At 35.7% G+C, this 19,155-nt stretch overlaps 2 protein-coding genes and 1 pseudogene across 2 annotated transcripts; all 3 read right to left on the bottom strand.

The window, feature by feature from the left end:
- Nucleotides 1–4,108: 4,108 nt before the first annotated feature.
- On the bottom strand, nucleotides 4,109–5,967 carry LOC110642115 (transcriptional regulator SUPERMAN-like). The gene is made up of 2 exons (XM_058146395.1): nucleotides 5,275–5,967; nucleotides 4,109–5,163 (listed from the first exon to the last, which is right to left on the bottom strand). The coding sequence occupies exon 2, from the start codon at nucleotides 5,106–5,108 to the stop codon at nucleotides 4,440–4,442; it is 669 nt and encodes a 222-aa protein (XP_058002378.1). The 5' UTR covers nucleotides 5,109–5,163; nucleotides 5,275–5,967; the 3' UTR covers nucleotides 4,109–4,439.
- Nucleotides 5,968–8,502: 2,535 nt separating this feature from the next.
- On the bottom strand, nucleotides 8,503–10,359 carry LOC110642110 (serine/threonine-protein kinase BLUS1). Its single transcript, XM_058145155.1, has one exon. It carries the CDS (start codon nucleotides 10,316–10,318, stop codon nucleotides 8,531–8,533), a length of 1,788 nt encoding a protein of 595 aa, XP_058001138.1. The 5' UTR covers nucleotides 10,319–10,359; the 3' UTR covers nucleotides 8,503–8,530.
- Nucleotides 10,360–10,510: 151 nt separating this feature from the next.
- On the bottom strand, nucleotides 10,511–14,899 carry LOC110642113 (cellulose synthase-like protein G2; annotated as a pseudogene).
- Between the last annotated feature and the right edge of the window lie 4,256 nt (nucleotides 14,900–19,155).

Below are 19,155 nucleotides of genomic sequence, written 5' to 3'. Positions count from 1 at the left end.
AAACTACCTTATTTACCATTTATGGACTGCTATAGTCCTTTTTTTTCTTTCCATCAATCTAATCCATTGTGCTTGCAAGCCACTTTACCGAGTTTTAGCCTCACTCTTTCTCATTTAGTATTCAAAATGACACAAAACTGGCAAATCAGGCATATATATAAATGGATAAGAGATTGAAAGAGTGAACCTGATATCTATAGTTAGTGAGTGATATATCTTTAGTTATCAAATCAAATAGGTAATTTTAATATTTTTTAAAAATATAGAGTAAAAAATTTTCAATGCAGAATCTATTAATTATATGGTCTATAATCAACATCTAAATTTCTATAGAGATAGATAAATTAGTAATGTTGAAAGCAATCCACAAGGGAATAGGGAAAGACGAAAGCAAAGATGATGATGTGCGCCGACTGGGGCTTATTTATATAGAAGTATGCTTTATGCCATGCCTTTCTCTCTTCACTTTCACTAAAGTAAGCACATGGTAGCTTCTCCTCTGTTCAAATTGTCTCTACTCTTTTTCTCTCTGCTTTCACCATCCACGTGTGGGGACCCTTCACAAATAATCCCTTCAAAGAGTTTTCTTTTATAACCTATTCTGAGAATCGAAAATATGGCAAATGCTTCATTTGCACGTTGGAGTTGCATATGAGCTAGCTAGCAGTGAGATAAAAAGATTTCTTTCATCTTACTAACTGCAATTTGCCTAAATTAACTTCAGGGAAAAAGAATGGGGGATTTCAAAACTGGTTCAAGTATAATTTGCAGGCCATCACTTGAATCTAACTGAACCCAATAAGTAGCAGTACTAGTGTAGCTGAAGTCAGATTGATCAGAAGGTGTAGTTGATGGTTCTACGATGCAAAGAATTTATTCTTAAGCAAAAATTGGAACCCCTGTACGTTTTTTTTGTAAAAATATTTTTTATTTTCTTTTTGGCTTAGGCAAAGTCAGAATCTAAAAGAACTGTGTATTGTACATGTAATGATAATAAGAACATGGCGTACGTGGGGTCCTGCCTCTCCTGAGGATTACACTGCATCACATTTTCAGTGTCTGACTTAACTGAGGTAGAGTTTAATTCTACAAGGGTGCATGACTTCGAAGCATTCAGCATTGCGTTTCCCTTCCAATTCTCTTCATTTTTTAATTTTTTCTCATAACAAGTGATTAAATTATTCTTCTACATATGAAAATAAGGATTTTATTAGGTATATATACCAATAAGTTATAAAAATTTCTATCCGTTTGATGAATTATTACATGCCCCCAGAATATCATTTCATAAAGTTGAGTTGGTGTTACTCACATAATTCTATTAAGAAAATAAAATTTAACAAAATCAATATTACCAAAACGTGGCTTCAGTTAACTTTCGATTCCCTGTAACTGCAAAAGCAAAAAAAAAAAAAAAAAAAAGCAATCAAATTATTTATGTATTTTATTATTATTAGTTGGGAATACTACATCATCCTTATGACATGGTACATTGGAAGTGTGTAATAATTTTTTTTTGACAAGCAAAAATTTTTTATTAAAATAATGCTAAAAAAAACTTAGCATGAAAACCTCTCACTGAACCCTGACTAAGAGGTCAACCCCGATACACCAATCTAAAGCATGTAATAAGTTCTCCTTACTGAATTTTCATAATTCACTTTTTATTTTCTTCATTATTTGCAGTGAGTTACAAAATTTATATTTACTCATTTACTTTTTGTAATCACTACACACTATATCAAAAAGTTTTGTAAAAGTAAATTAAAAAAGAAGACAAGGGTAAAGCAGTAGAAGGAGAGGTTGTGGGTGGTGAAAAAAATAGGAGTAGTAGTAGCTTAAATATCAAGAACAGGGTTGCCTATATAGCGTGTGAGGTAATATGACAAAGTACCAAATAGTATATACAAGGACGGGGGCGGAAGGAGGGGGGTGTTGGTGGGGGGGTGCGGGGGTGGTGTGTGTGGTGGTTGGGGGGATGGGATATTGCAGGGGTAGTAGTGGGTTTGTAAGTATGCAAGTGTCTGCCCTTGACTAAGTACCATATTAGGAAAGAGTTTTGGTCTCTCAGTTGTCTGAAATGCTTTGAAATGACCAAAACCTCACATTCTCTTTAAGGAAAAGCCATCATACCATTTGACAACCAGACATTGTCGGGAACATGCAAACCATCAGATTTTGAGGAAAGCATCCAAAGACTCAACCAAAAAAACAAACAAAACTCACCTATCACTATTTATCATATCATCTCATGGGGTATGCTAGCTAAGCTACTAGTATCACCTTGTAATCGAAAAACCCACACATGAATGATAGAGATTGCTTATATATATATATATATATATATATTTCTCGATCTCCTTCTTTCGTTTCTCATCTAACATTTCCTTTTCATTATTGTACTCACTCTCAATGGGCTTCTATAATCATGCAACTTTAGATCTATAAAATCTATCTCTTTTATCTGCTCTCTCCCCTTATTTTTGTGAAGGTATAGAATCATTATTTTCACTCCTAATGGGGTTTTCCTTCTTATTTGCTTTTCTTTCTTAGGACTAAACACTGTAATTAATAAACAACTTGGATTTTGGTTCACAGCAATAATGTAAAATACAGATATGTGAACCCTTAAGAGTTAGCTTAATTATAAGTGGATTTATTATTTATTCTTTCAAATAGGATTCTAATCATGGGAGATTTATCTTTCTTGCAAATCTCCTAACATCTACGTGATTTTGTTGATGATGAATTAATCACCTTCATTACTGGTGTTAATTATCTCAGAACTGATCTATGAACTTTATCAAGAATGATTCAATTGCTTACAAGCTAGCTGGGAAAAAAAAAGGTTTAGTTTTATGCTTAAGTTGAATGTTTGATTCCCTCATATCACAAAAAAAAAAAAAAGTTGATTGTTTGAAACTTGGATCAATTAGAGGAACGAAATGGGTAGTTTCAGTAATGTTTTAAATACTCAGACTTGTTCGTATTCTTTTTTCTTTTTTCAAGAAAAAAAGAAAAGAGCATCATGGCTTTCTACAGATTTCACTTATGAAGTGTATGTGTTGGAACTTGGTTCCAATAATGATATGCCATCATGATTGAAATAATGCAAATATATATAACATTAGCTGATTGGGTGGAAAAAGACTTCCCAAAAAGTTAGGGAAGTCAATTTCCTTCATCTTTTATGGCTGCAGGTTTCATTGATCCAAACAAAAGATGGGTGCTTTCTTGAATATAACCTAATCAGTGCAACCATTTCCCCTTCTATTCAACTCATCATACGGTTTAAAATCACTGATCCTGCCCTTGAAATAATGCATATTAAGGGTTTCTTGTGTTCATGGAATTGTGTATTATCTAATTAAAATGGAAATTACGCGAGAAGATCAAAGAAAAAAAAATTAATACAGATATGATGCAGACATCCATCTTTTTTAATTTTTTAGGAGGTCAAATGGGTCATTATTTGATTCTTGCTCAACATAAATTTATCAAGCTACATCATGTCATGGTTCTGGGCTCTTGTTCTGCTGTTATTTATTCTGCATCTTTGGTGCTGTCTTGTTTCATGTTTTGTAACTTCCAAACCTGTTTTTAATTATTAATCAATTTTTGCTTATTAAAAAAAAAAAAAGCTTAATCACGCAATCTCACCTTTTTTTTATGCATTCTCGCTTGTGATATTATAGAATATCTAAACTGTTCAAGATGTTGGTAACTAACCAGCAAGTTGCTAGCTATTTATATCTCTCTCTTATGTTTAGGCTGCTTGCTAGACATACAGGCCTCGAACGCGAAGACTTTTTATGTTATTTTATTTATGTTCATCTACCTCTTACGTTAAGCACTAAACGAAATGATCTTGGTTGCTAAATGACTTATCTCTTTTACTTTTTCCCTTTTTTCTTTTTGAAAAAAAAAAAAAAAAACCACCAAGTGTTTTAATCTTGTTATGTTACAGTTAACCTACCAAGAACTTAACCATAGCACGAATGAAGAAATTGCCACAGAAAAATATAAAGATTTTTTTTAAAAAAAAAAAAAAAGAAAATGAGGAAGGGGGTGGGGGAAGAAGATTCTTTCCCTGGATGATCAAAATCTCTCTCGACTGACAAGAAACCTAAACAAACGTAGTTGATATATATATAATACTGGGCAAAGGAAACTGGATAACAGAAAATTACATGCCAAATGTAGTCCATGTCCTGGGGCTCCACAGGCATTGGATCATGAACACCTTTGGTTCTAAAATCTGAAAAACACTTCCTAGTTTATATATATATATATATTCTTCATGATTAAGTTGATTTCTACACAGAATGCCGCTTATAATGATCACGAACTGGTGCAACCACCCCAAAGAGGCTTCCAACTTTAGGAATACGTACATACGGGTTAGCTGGTGCCGAATAAAGCTGCAAATTAAACTTCTTCTAAGAGTATCCCAATCGAAGTTCCAAGTCCAAATCCTCTTTGGCGTCACTAAGAAGACCAATTTCCAAATCTAACCTTATAACCTCAGCTTTCTTCAAGAACTTGCACCCATCTTCTCTTGTGAAACCAACAAATTCCTCGGCACCAGAGAAAGCTTTTCCCGTTCCGATTTTTGTTAAATCCAAGTTTTTTGGGCTTAAAGGAAATGGGCTATCATCAATAGCCCATTTCTTGGTTTCGCTAGAAGCAGCAAAAGATGGCGACGATAAAGCAGAAAGAGAAGGAGGAGCCGAGGAAGGTAATGTGCTCGTGAACGGAGGAGATAAACTAGGGTTAGGGTTAGGGTTAACGTTAAGGTTGAGAATAGGACATTGACCATCCCTTGGAGGTGACTGTCTCAACCTGGCTCTGTCTCTCCTATGAACATTCATGTGGCCACCAAGAGCCTGAGCAGATCTGAATTCCCTTTTGCAGAAGCTACAAGTGTAAGATCTTGGAGGCCATGAAAACCCACTAAGATAATCTTCTCCACAGCTCTGGCTGTTATAGTTCCATGAATATTTAAGCTTGTTTTTATTGTTCTGGATGTTGTTGTTGTTGTTGCTGCTGCTGGCTCTATTGCCAATACTATGGTCTTTCAAGCTGTTGCTCAAACTGTTCCTCTCCATGTTTTAATTCTTTCTGATTCAGCGAGACCTAGCAAGATAAAAAGAAACACAAACCCTAACAAAAAAAAAAAAAAATCAGAGAAAAGTAAGAGAACCCATCTCTGAAAAGTTGAGAGTTCGAAACTAAGAAAGAGATAAAAGTGAGAGAGAATGAAATAAAACTGACCATACTAGAGATGTGTGACGATGATATAGAGGTGGGTTTTGGGTCTTAAAAAGAGAGGAGTACTGATAAATAAAGTTGCAGCAAGGCCCATCAAATTCTGAAGCAGTAGCTGAAAATCCCATTGGAGGCTACCCCAGCAAAATGCCCCATATGTTTTAGTCACCACTTACCATAAATAGAACCTCGGCCTGCAAGCCATGCCTTTTTGCCAAATCTAGCAGACTCTAGTGGATGTATTTTCACTTCCCTTTAAATTGTTTCCAAGTACTATCATGTTTGTGCAACAATTGTAAAGAAACTGGAGTGATGATGAGTAGATGGGCACACTCAGGTTGATGACTTGTCTAGGTATAATTGGTTAAAGTTTTTAGGACTTGATTTTCAGCCAGTCTGTTCTTGCCATTAAATCAAGCTCACATGAGGTTAGATGGTTTCATCACCACTCTAGAACAGTCACAAAACAAGGAAAATAAATAAGAGGAAATGTGTTCCAAGATTTCTCTGTGTCAATGTCCCACAGTTCTTATGGGTCATCAAATCCTAATTAATTTGGTAATGCAAGTTATTATCGTGAGCTGAAAACCAGGCTACTCGACAAAAAGTACTTGAACTAGAGGAATGAATACCTGGACCTGTAAAGCTTCTTCACTATTCAAGATATAGATTGAATGAATCTAACATCTAAATCATTTAATTAACATGCATGAATAAATTTCTTAATTAGGTTTGAAATGCTTCTTTTGATTTCTTGTAAGTATATTTGTAAAATACTGCACTGTAGTAAAAGAGATTTGATATATGCATTGGGAATTTTACAAAGATATTAACTAGAAATTAAAAGAAGCATTTCAAACCTAATTAAGAAATTTATTCATGCACGTTAATTAAATGATTCAAATGTGAGATTCATTTTGAATATAGCCAATTGACTATGTTCAAACTGTCTCCTGACAGAAATGAAGAGTTTAATCAGGGGTAGAGGATTGGCTTTGAAGAATTAAAAAAAAAAAAAAATCTTAAAATTAAATGTTTAAATTTTCTCATAAAGATTTTCTTATGAACTTATCACCATTAAAACAACTGATTAAATATGTACTCTTAATAGCCAAATTCATTGCATATGGAATCCCACTAACTATCTAATCCCATACTTCAACTTTTTTCCCCCCTCAAATGTATGGTTTAAGTTTGAAGGCTCAACTCCCATTAATTTTTTTTTTAATTTGGAAATTATTAAAGGGGATGTATTGTCTGGTTTAGACCTCTGACGCTCCTGTATTTAGACATTCAACCATTGATATACTGGCCAATAGCTTCCATTATTTATTCCGATTTATTTGTCAGGAGTATGTATAGTTAATAAAAATACAAGGTAAAAAATAATAAACTACCATGACGATGGTTAATTACCCTGGGTTGGCCTAATTTATCATTTTAATAAAACCATTGGCATTGAATTCAGGTGGTAGCCAGGGAGACCTAGTAATTAATTAATATCATGGTTTGGGCCCTTGTATAGCTCAATTGTCCAAGTACTCATTCCAAAACTCAACGAAACAGAAAAGAGGGAGGACACAAAAATGAACCATATGATTTCTGTTTACTCAAGTTCATTAACATTCCAGATATTTTTTCCTAATTAAGTTGAAACAGTCCCCAAGTAGCAACCTTGGAGAGCCACACCGTACAAAACTTCGCCATCCCCTGATCGTGAATCTATTTTTTGTGGTCCCTTAATATTAATTTTCTTTTATCAACATAAAAAACCTCACACTATCAAATTAATAATAGTTTATAAATACATTATAGCTATTAGAATTTTAAAAAAAAAATTTAAGTACAATTAATTTCAGCCAAAATTTAAAATTGAGATTTCACAGATCTAACAACAATATTTGAGATAAAACTTGTTAATTTAAAAAAGATGCTTATTAGTTTAATAGATGAACAGGGATACTATCAACCATTTATTTTATAATTCTCATTAATTGAAAAGATAATTAAACAAAAAAAAAAAAAAATTTTGCATTTCCAGCCTCATTTTATATTTTGGGTCTTGATGGTGCTACAAGAAAGCAAGAGTAGTAGGCGTATAGTTGCAAGATACTCCCATTATTTCAAAGACAGGTAATCTCAGTGCACCCAGATTTAGTTGCCATTTTCAAGTGAAAAGGAGAGCAAGTTAAAGCAGAGAAGCATATAGACAAAAGATCCTGCCACATTTAGCTTAGATTTGTTGAAAGACTAGCGGCCAATAGGTGTGCCCATGCACTGCTATATATGGTTGTGATCTTTTAAGGTTCTTTAGCCGAAATTGCAGGGTTTACCCGCAGTGTAACACGTTGCCGTCTCTTCCACTCATAATTGCAGATTGAGAGATCGATATTTGAACACCCAAAATCTTATTCAAATCTCAGCTCCTGCTAATGGGTTAATTAATTACCATGTTTACCTATGACAAAAAAGACACAGGAGAAAGAAACATGTGTATTACACCAAATAAATTGGTTCTAATATTGACAGGAATCAAAATTAAAGCTGTCTCATCAGCTTTTGAACATCGGATTAAGGCACAAAAAACAATTCAAGAGCCTTAAAAATCTGAGCTTGCTTTGATGGGCTAATGGGGTTTTGCTTGTTGGAAATGAATTGGAGGAGAAATTTTTATTGCTGTCTCATCAACTCGATAACTAGTCGAAAGTGCATTCAATAACGCAGGGGGGGGTTCACACTCTGTAGAAGCAAGAGCAACTCATATATGGATTGGGACCATTTCTGTGGAATGGGAGGGTGACAGATGTTTGTTATTCTTTCTTTGCCTGTGATTCCTTCTGGACATAATATCTGACCCATCTTCCGGAAAATTCAGAACCAACACCGGAAAGTTTTGAACGGGCCTTTTATCACCGGGCCTCCTGTATACTAAAGCCCATCATCCTCTATCTAAAAATTGCACATCCTACAGATGTTAAGATCACTTGGCCGCTTGCTAGATTAATGTGGAAGATGATCGTATTAATTTCTTTTTTATTTTTATTTTTATTTTTAGTACTTAGATAAGCAATATTATAGGATCAATTTATACGATTTTGAAGACATTTGTTCTTAGAATAATGTATTAGATTTTTGTTTTTGCATTTACAATATGGTATTCGTTTTGAGCTTTGCTCTCTCTAATTAAAAGGGAAAAAAAATATTTTTTGAAACAACAAACTTCTTTTATCTGAGTAAAGGAAAATCAAACACAGAAAAACTATCATTCAGTGTCACAACCGTTATACGCACCAGAAATTAGATGCTTGTTAAACTCTAATTCCATCTCTAAATCAAAGTTCTTTTGCTTCTCACTTTCCAACTCCATTCTTAGCCTCTCAATCACTTGCACTAATTGTTCCTCTCCAGACACTTCCCCTCCTAACATCCCAATTAGGTTCGCAACGTTCTGCCTTTGCTCGTCCAAACTTTTTTTTAATACCATTAAGCCTCCTACCATTGTCTCCTTATCAATTCCTTTGTCTTCCTTCTCATTTTCACCATGAGCGTTCACCTTGGTCTCCTCTGCTATGAGGCCGGGTGAACTTCTCCCACTTGACTCTACTGAATCACCCGACTCACCCAGCTCAATTTTCCTATCACGAATGATGGTTTCACCTCCGAAACGAACCTGTTTCACAATTGAATCGTCTTTTGACTCTGTAGGGAATACTGGGTCAAGCTCGAATCCCTCCTCGTTAAAGTTCCAGCCACTGATCCTTCTGATCTTCACAATTTCACTCCCTGTTTTCCCCTCAGTACCCTCTTCTTCTTCTCCATTATCACTACCTGTACTTATTCCATGTAAAACCTTACTTTCTTTGAATCTTTCTTCAACACTAGGCAACCCATGCAAGACGTTCTTGACTAAAAAATCCAAGCCCCTACAGTTCTTGAAGAAAGGATGCTTTAACAGCTTCTCAGCGGAGGGCCTCTTTGATGGATCTTGATCAAGACAAGAAGCAACCATATCTTTAAAAGCTTTAGAGAACTTCTTGCCATGATCTTTCTTGTGCTTCTCATAATCAGAGAACCGAAACCGCTTTGTTATCTTCATGATCAAAGACTTGGAAAGAGGAAGGTGAGACAAAGGAGGCCGACCATGGGCTAGTTCCAATGCAGTGATACCAAAAGACCATATATCAGCTTTAAAACTATACCCTGTGTGGGAGTGTATAACCTCAGGTGCCATCCAATATGGGGTCCCCGCAACATCTGTGAGCATCAATCTCGATGAGCACGACGACGAAGCCCAGCCTCTTCCAGTATTCGACTCGTAAATCGAGGCTGATACACCAAAGTCTGCGAGCTTAACGTGTCCGTTTGAGTCTATGAGAATGTTGCCTGCCTTGATATCTCTGTGCAAGTGGCCTTGGTTGTGAAGATACGACAGTGCGTTTAGGGTTGCTTTGAGAACTACAGCAATGCATGGCTCTGATAGGCCGTCGGGGAAAGATGAGGAAATTATGGATTGAAGAGAACCAGCAGACATGAAAGGCATAACGACCCAAAGGCGGCGACCAACGGTAAAGGAGCAATGGGCTTTGAGGATGTTTGGGTGTGAAAGAAGGGACATGGTCTTGATTTCCCATCTAACGTTGTCGAAATCTGCTCGAGATTGATCAAGATCGATAGATTTGATGGCAACCACTGTAGAGTTCATGGGGGTACATATTGCTTTGTAAACTATGGCACTAACACCAACACCAATCTCGTCCAAGATTTTGTAGGAGCTTGAGTCTAATGGGAACTTAAGCTTTTTTGGTTCTTGATCATGTTCTTGAGCCATGAAGGCTAGGTATAACTGAATCTTGAATGGCTTTTGGGCGAATTGTTGTTGTTTTCTTGAATTGGGTTTTGGGAGATTTTTTTTTATGATGTGTTGTGGATATTGTTGCAGAAGAAAGGGAAAAAGAAAGGAAGTAGGTATTTCTGATGGTTTTCTTGTGAGGTTTTGAAAGGGAAAGAAAACAGTCATGGCGGTGACATCTTTGAAAGGGAGACGATGCATGTGAATGTCAACTGCTTTTTATCTGAACATGAATTAAATAGTGAGGTTGAAGATAAATGTGGCGGTTCAATTTTTGAGAATTAAATAAAACTAAATCCATATATTTTGGTTTCTTGCGTCTTCTGGTTTGGGTGTGAACCTGATAGTAAGTTTGGGTTTCAATTTATAATTACAGAATTACTCCAACTAATCTAATACTTGAATTCGTCTGCAATTTTATTTTATTTTATTTTTTGAATTCAACAATATAATTCTCAAAAACTGATAATGCCTATTTTATCGAACGAACACTAAAGGGCTATGGATCCTAGATACAAGAAGGCGAGGGAAAATACTACAGATAAGAGGCTTACAGAAAATGGAATACGTCCTTCATCCTTCCTCAATAGCATCCCTTCAATGACTGGGAAATTCAAGGCTACATTGTAAAGAGTGAGGAAAACTTGTCCAAACATGTATTTCCAAGTTCCAGGGATGAACATTCTAGCAACTCTACCCACAAGAGATACCATGTTCAAAATGATTAAAGCAACCATGGGAGCAAGTAACACAGTTGACGCTTGATAACTGAATTTACCCTTTTGGTATAATGTGATTTGTCCTTCTTTAGCAACTTTATTTGTTGGCACGAAACTAGCTTTTCTCAATCCAACCCACTTCAGGATAGCATCTAAACTGCCATATGTATATACTGTAACAGACTTTATCATCCAGATTCGTTGTTCATTCCACCAGGTTTGGACTGAGAATCCAGAGGACAGAACCTCCTCTAAATGTTTCAAGAAAGACCCAAGGAATATGAATGAGAAGATAAAAAACCATGAACTTGAATACTTGGACAAATTTTTAGGCTAAAATAGGGAAACTATGCAAGATTTCAGAGCATAAGTCCTATCAAGAGAGGACACTTATAAAAAGAAAAAGGTTGTTACCTTGGGATAAATGGGGATGCCATTCCATAGATAAAGTTGAGGCAGAGTGGCTAAACACCACAAGGGAAAGGAATAGAGTGGCTGGAGTGCAAAATACCCGTAGCACATGGTTTGAAACAAAGACATTCTTGATAACCAATAAATGAAAGGACAATACCTTGAGATGGTAACCTCCATCAACCCATAGTTCCATCTTGTTCCTTGAATTAAAGTGTCATTCAAATTTGTGGTAGCGTTGCCTTAGAATGCTGGCTTTGAAGGATTACATAATACAGAAGTCCACCCTTTGCGGTGCAAGATGAAACCGGTGAAGTAATCTTCTACCACAGAATTATACAAGAATCCCATCTGCTTTTCAAGCCAAGATCATAGTGTATTAATTTAAAAGAATAAACCATAATTGTATCCTAAAATGAGAGGCAAGATTTGGCTAAGAAGTGCCTGCCTGTGCACCCCAAAGAGTGTGTTTCTCATAAGTACAATTGGCTAAAAATTTAGCCACTTGCAGGGGTTTGCTCCACGATTCTTTTTTTTTTGGCATGGATGTTATGTTGGTTGATCTGGTGAACTGACATTATAAAATCATTTGAGGGACCAAAAGACTGTTTTAGCTGCTCTAGATCTGCATCAGGTGAGCGTCATGATCAGTGTAATCATTTCAAACAAAATCAAACCATATAATTTTAACATGGTCAAAGATTTGTAAGAAAAATTGAGAATAGGTTTCATAGCAGAATAAGATCCTGCAATTTCATGGCAATGGGTTCTGTAATTTGATCCCAAGCTACATTATGAATATTGTTGTTTAAACTGGCATTGCATTGGTGTAACTCCATTAGAGGGAATCTGAGCTTTGCCAAACCCGGAGATTTCCAGTGAATTTTCTTTTCCATTTTTTTTTTAAAAAAAAAGGAAATGTGGCTGAGTCAAACTCAAGGGAATAGTGCTCAGGCTTTATAAGGACCAGATTACTCCTGTCCCAAAATGTTGAGATTGAACAGTTGGAGAGTAAAATAGTATAAAAGGCCCCACATTGACGGAAAAGACTCTAATATTATCTCAAGAAAATGTAGTCTAGCCTAATTTACCCCAAAAGATAGCTAAGGGGAGGAGTGTGAGGCAAACTGAAATGGGATATTAATATTTTTAATTGAAAGTTGCGAGTATTTATACTCCCCCTTCATTGGAAGATCACCGTACAAAGCCCCTCTCTTCATGTAAAAGCCAGTGCCAGACAACATTGGCCCCTGAAGCCCATCCATAGCTGGCCACCTTATCTAAAACAGCACACTGCAATCAACAAAAATTGTTGTACAGCAACCTCTTTGTTTGTGAAAGAACAAACAAATAACCACAGCAAGCCACACATTAAAAGTTCTGAACAATGCAGGGATTAATGGGCAGAGGGGGAGTTTCATTTACTTACAACGAATATTGTTCTCAATTGGTTATCGTAAATGTCACTCTTACTGATGTTATGGGATTTCTGGGGGAATTGGACGAAAGCAAGCGAGATGGAGATTTCAGGATCAAGGTGGAAACACATTGCTTCCCTAGCTGATGTTGGATCGTTGCAGTACATGTCACAATCTAGTACCAAAATGTAAGGCGAGTTGGTTAAAATTCCTGAGACCCTTAGCTGCAAAAAAATTGTGTAATGTCTGCTTCATAAGAGTACATATATATATATATATATATTTTTTTTTTTTTTCCCTAATCAATTTCAGAGAAACAGAGGAGGAAAACAGAGAAATACAAGAACATTGAGTGCTCCAGCTTTGAAATGGTGTGGCTGATAAGGCCTTTTTTCACAAGAAACGTAGACAAGAAGAGGCATCTCCTTATCAGATTTATCATGTATCACCTGAAAAAAAAAAAAAAAAAAAAAGAATAGTCACAAAGTGTAGCTGTTGCATCAAAGAACTAAAAATCCAGGTACTGCCATTTGAACTAGCTCACACCTCGATTGCTGGAGGATGATCAATATCATTTTCTTCACTTTCTTCCGCTCTCTCCACACTCTCTTCAAACTGCTCATAATTTTTCTGCGTAACAATGTTCATTGTAAAATCAAATTTGTGCCTCCATAGTGTACTCTTTAAAGTTTATAGGTGCGATGAACACAGTATAGCCTACTATTGCCTGTACTATTTTTTTCTGTACATAGGAATTTTTTTTAAAGATAATTAATCCGCTTTAATTAGAACTTAAATTCAAAACATTCATAACTACAAAATTGAGAATTTTTATATTATTTTATGAATTATATTAATAGAAAATATAAAAGTATAAGTTTTTATATTAAATCAGTCAGACATTAAATTAGAAAATATAAATAAAATGAAACATTACATTTATGTTTTTATTTTAAAATTTTTATAATTAAAAAATATTAAATATAATTTAAAATTAATTTTAATACACTCAAGCTAATATATTTAAAGATTTATTTATTATTATTATTTTTTTAACAAAAGCTTAACAGTAATGGTTAAGAAAGCCTTAGTCTATCAACAATTGATTGTATGATAAGAAAAAAAAAGTCAAAAATCAATTGTGATTGGCTCAACTAGAAAAACTTCAAGGAATTTCAGGTAGAGGTCAGCAATACATCAGACCCATCCTACAGTGTCAAATTAACAAATAATATATAATAATAATAAGATCGAAGGCACCAAATATGCACAATATAATATGGTAATATAAATTACCACCCCCCTAATCCCTTTATAAAAATAAATAAATAAATAAATAAAAATTCAAACCTTGATCTTCTCCTTTTCCTCTTCATATTCCACACTACGAGAATGAACAAGATCATCTTCCAAGCTTGAAAAAAAAATCTTAGGACTCCTATTCTGGATCCCAAATCTTCTACAAAATGGAATCCAAGACCTAGCAAAAGCACAAGCCTCTCTAATACCCTTTAACGTTGGAGAAGATCCCCCATCATCTGAAAGATACACAGAGAGCTTCTCCGGTGGATAATCCAGCGCCATAGCAGATAAAACAGTTTTCATTACCTCCACTGGCGGCTCTTTCTTGGGGTCTGCGGCGCAAATGAACACATCAATAGCAGGAAGATCTTTATTTTCTGGCAACCTTTTATGGGAGAGGTGTTCGAGAAACTGGTGCCCTTAGAAAAGCTTGTCTAAAGAGCCAGATAAGAGAAAGTAAGAGCTCAGAGGCAGAGAGTAGAAGACAAGGGAGTGCAGGTTTTGGTAGGGGAAAAGAAAAGAGTCTACAGTAGATCAGGGCCATCAAGGCTATGAAGTGAAAGAGAGCATAGGAGCGATTGATGATGGTTGAGCGTATGTGAGGAGTGCGAAGATGGAGAGGAGAATTCATCTTTGACTTGCTGGTTGATTAGGGTTTGGTGGAAAATAAATGTTAGCTTGGGTCTATATAGATGGATTTGTGAGTTCTGAATATCAATTGTATGATGCTTAAACATCTGTTGTGCTCATCGATAGTAAATTTATTCAAGAACCAATAAAATTAGCGCAAGAAAGGATTTAGCCAATTTTTTATATCATGAAGAAGAACAAGTAGAGATTAATATTGGAAAGATCAATTCAGTAAAATAAGCGAAATTTGGCATTTGGTTGGAAACCAGCTAAGTTTGAATATAATTATTGACCTTGAGTTTCATCTTTAAATATGTAAAAAGATGATATTGTATTTAATATTATATAGATGCGTGTGAGATTAAAATTAATCTTTGAAAAAAAAGTAATTGCTTTGTCTCTTGACAAGCCGAAAGACATATCCATTATATATATATATATATACTGGACATGTTATTTTATTCCACTAAGACATATATAAAAACCAAAACTGCGCATCGTTTGAGTCACGAACAACGCAAGGACTAGAGAACACAAAAAAGTTCTAGATGAATTCTTGAGAACTCCAACGCCAATACAACCAAGCCAAGAGCCAGAAACAAATCAAAAAGATAACAGCGAAAGCCCCTAAGGTAACACAACGCAGGATACACAATAAAGTCAGAGAAAACCTGCCAAGACAATCCAACAACCATCCATGGTAAAGCAGTTAAGAGCTGAAGAAAACTCCAAATAAACCAAACAAGAACTGAAGATGCAGCAGTAGTGACATTAAAGCTGTCATATTAAAAATATTTTGTTTAGATTTTTGTTGCTATAAATATGTTGTACCTTTTAACAGAAAAGTATGTTCAAATCTTGAACTAGTGAACCAACTTGTTTTAGGCATGGTCTTAAGTAACATGTTTGCTTAATTTAAGGGAAGTTGGTGTTGACTGTTTGTAAAAGCAAATTTTTTGTATTGTCTATATAAAGCAATGAAAATATAGAGACTTTGCTCTCTTCTTCCAAAAATTTTTCTGCTCTGTATTTTTAACAGTCCAACAAGTGTTATCAGAGCCTTCTCTGATCTTTGAGAGGCCTGAATAGTGAGTGACAAAAAGAGAGAAAACCAGTCAGGTTCCCTCACACAAACCAAAAACCATTTCAACCCCATTTGTTATGGCTGCCAGCAGCTTTGGAACTGGTCCACCACCAGTGTTTGATGGTCAAAATTATCAGCTTTGGGCTATAAAAATGAAGACCTATCTGAGAGGTTTTGATCTCTGGGAAGTAGTGGAGACTGGACATGGTCCTCCACCACTGAGAGCCAACCCCACTGTGACTCAACTGAAGCACTTTGCAGAAGAGAGTGCTAAGAAATACAAGTCCTTGTCCATCATTCATGCTGTAGTGACAGAGACAATTTTCACAAGAATTATGGCTTGTGATATGGGCAAGGAAGCTTGGGACAGATTAAAAGAAGAGTTTCAAGGGAGTGAAAAGACTAAGCAAATGCAAGTTTTAAACCTGAGAAGAGAATATGAGCTATTGAAAATGAAGGAGAGTGAACCAGTAAAGGAGTATGCTAATAGGCTCATGAAAATAGTAAATCAAATTGGGTTGCTTGGGGAAGATTTAACAGAGAAGAGGGTGATTGAAAAGGTGTTAGTGAGCTTGCCAGAAAAATTTGAGTCTAAAATTTCCTCCTTGGAAGACTCAAAAGATTTATCTGAGATATCTTTAGCTGAGTTGGTGAATTCTTTACAAGCTGTAGAGCAGAGGAAGGCTTACAGACTTGAAGATATAAATGAAAGTGCTCTACTTGCTAGTCAAAAGGGCAAAGCTCAGTTAAGTGGAGGAGGAAAGAAGCCTGCTGGTTATAAAAAGGAAAATGAGAAGAAAGATTATCAAGGCAACAAAGGGAAGGGTAGAAAAGGAAGGTACCTGCCTTGTACACATTGCAACAAAAAGGGACATTCTGAAAATTACTGTTGGTATAGGCCTGGAGTGCAATGCAGATCATGCAAGCAGTTTGGGCATGTTGAAAAAGTGTGCAAGACCAAATCTGACCAACAAACTCAGCAAGCTCAAGTTGCTGAAACATCTGACATGGAGGAAAGTGGTTTTATGGCCATTAAATGTGAAAGAAAATGTGCAGCACAAAGTCCAGAATCATGGCTAATTGATAGTGGATGTACACACCACATGACCCCCAATGCAAAGTCATTCACAACTCTTGACAGAAGCTATTCATCTTGGGTTAAAATTGGAGATGGAAGCTATGCAGAAGTAAAAGGGAAAGGAGATGTTGCTGTTGAGACTTTTTCAGGTATGAAAATTATTTCAGATGTGTTGTTTGTTCCTGAAATAAGTCAAAATCTCCTTAGTGTTGGTCAGTTGCTTGAAAAGCAGCATAATTTGCACTTTTATGATAATAAGTGTGATGTATTTGATAAATATGGTGCAAGGTTGCTGTCAGTTGCAATGATTGATAGGAGTTTTCATGTGAATTGGAAAAAAACTGGAAAGCATGCTCTTATCTCTGCCCTAGATGAGACTAATCTATGGCATAGAAGATTTGGCCACTTTAATTATGCATCATTAAAGCATATGCACAATAAGAGTTTGGTGAATGATATGCCTGCTGTGTATGACTCTATTGATGTGTGTGGGATCTGTCAAAAAGGGAAGCAAAGTAGTCAAGCATTCCCAACAAATCAAGCTTGGAGAGCATCTGATAAACTCCAGCTTGTTCATACTGATGTGTGTGGACCTATGAAGACACCTTCTCTTAATGGAAGCAAGTATTTCTTGCTATTTATTGATGATTACAGTAGAATGTGCTGGGTGTTCTTTTTAAAATTGAAGTCTGAGGAGTTCTTTAACTTTCAAAGATTTAAGTCTTTGGTGGAGAATCAATGCAACAAGAAAATCAAGGTAGTGAGATCAGATAATGGGGCTGAGTTTACTTCATATAAATTTGAGAAGTGTCTTCAATTGGCTAGTATTCTTCATCAATTAACAGTTCCATATACTCCACAGCAAAATGGAGTGTGTGAAAGAAAAAATAGGTCAGTCATGAATATGGCTAGATGTTTGTTATTTGAGAAGCAGCTTCCAAGAAGATTTTGGGCAGAATCAGTCAACACTACAGTGTACTTGCTTAATAGGCTACCAACTAAAGCTTTGAAAGATAAAACTCCATATGAGATGTGTTTTGGAGTTAAGCCTTCTGTTAAGCATCTTAGGATCTTTAGTTGTTTATGCTATATCCAAGTTCCTGAGGTGAAAAGAGATAAATTAGATGAAAGAGCTGAAGTTGGTGTCTTTTTTGGCTATAGCAATCAATCAAAAGGCTATAGAGTATGGAATTTGAAGTCTGAAAAACTTGTTGTGAGAAGAAATATCAAGTTTGCAGAGGAAGCTTCTTGGGATTGGGAGAAGTCTGTTGTTATCTCTTCCAAACAAATTTCAATTGACAATGTTACTCAAGAACCACAAGCAACTGATGAAGGCGAAGGTTATGATTCAGAAGATGTTGATGATGAAGCTATTAGAGGAACAAGAAGCTTGACTGATGTATATAATAGATGCAATCTAGCTATAAGTGAACCAGTCAATTATGAGGAAGCGAAAAAATCTCAGGAATGGAGAGCAGCAATGCAGGAGGAGTTTGATGTGATTTGCAAAAATAATACATGGTGCCTTATTGATAGACCAGCTGGAAAAAGGGTCATTGGTGTTAAATGGGTTTATAGGTTGAAGTTAAATCCTAATGGTACCATTAATAAGTGTAAAGCTAGGCTTGTTGTAAAGGGTTACTCTCAGCAATATGGATGAGATTTTTTAGCAACATTTGCACCAGTGGCCAGATTTGACACTATCAGATTGCTTATCGCTCTTGCAGCTCATAAGTGTTGGAATGTTTTTCAACTGGATGTAAAATCTGCCTTTTTAAATGGTCACTTGCAGGAAGAGATTTTTATTGAGCAACCTGAAGGCTTCATTCAAAAAGGGAGTGAGGATAAGGTTTATTTGTTGAAGAAGGCCTTATATGGCCTAAAACAGGCACCAAGAGCTTGGTATTGTAGAATTGATGAGCATCTAAAGAAGTTGGGGTTCATCAAGAGCTGCAATGAGGCTACATTGTTTGTAAAGGAGAAAAATAGGGATTTATTAATTGTTTCCATTTATATTGATGATTTGTTGATCACTGGAAGCAATTATGAGATGGTGAATCAATTTAAAGAGGAAATGAAGAGTGTTTTTGAAATGAATGATTTGGGAAAAATTTCATATTTTTTGGGAATTGAAATTTCTCAGTCAAAGCAAGGTTTTTTTCTTGTGTCAAAAGAAGTATTTGATGGAAGTCTTAGTCAAGTTTGGGATGCAAAATTGTAAAGAAGTTAACACTCCTCTAGTTCCTAATGAGAAATTAAGCATCATCGATACAGGGAAGAAGGTTGATGCAATGTGTATAGAAGTCTTATTGGCTGCCTTCTTTATTTGTCAGTGACTAGACCTGATGCAATGTATGCAATTAGCATGCTTTCAAGATTTATGCAAGCTCCAAGTG

This window comes from Hevea brasiliensis, chromosome 4, assembly GCF_030052815.1.
Source record: "Hevea brasiliensis isolate MT/VB/25A 57/8 chromosome 4, ASM3005281v1, whole genome shotgun sequence".
NCBI lineage: Eukaryota > Viridiplantae > Streptophyta > Magnoliopsida > Malpighiales > Euphorbiaceae > Hevea > Hevea brasiliensis.
Note: the sequence above shows the minus strand (reverse complement) of the source record. Positions and strands in the feature narration are given on the sequence as shown.

Excerpts from the sequence above, each read along its gene's own strand:
- LOC110642115 (XM_058146395.1), bottom strand. The coding sequence starts at position 5,108 with ATGGAGAGGAACAGTTTGAGCAACAGCTTGAAAGACCATAGTATTGGC.
- LOC110642110 (XM_058145155.1), bottom strand. The coding sequence starts at position 10,318 with ATGCATCGTCTCCCTTTCAAAGATGTCACCGCCATGACTGTTTTCTTT.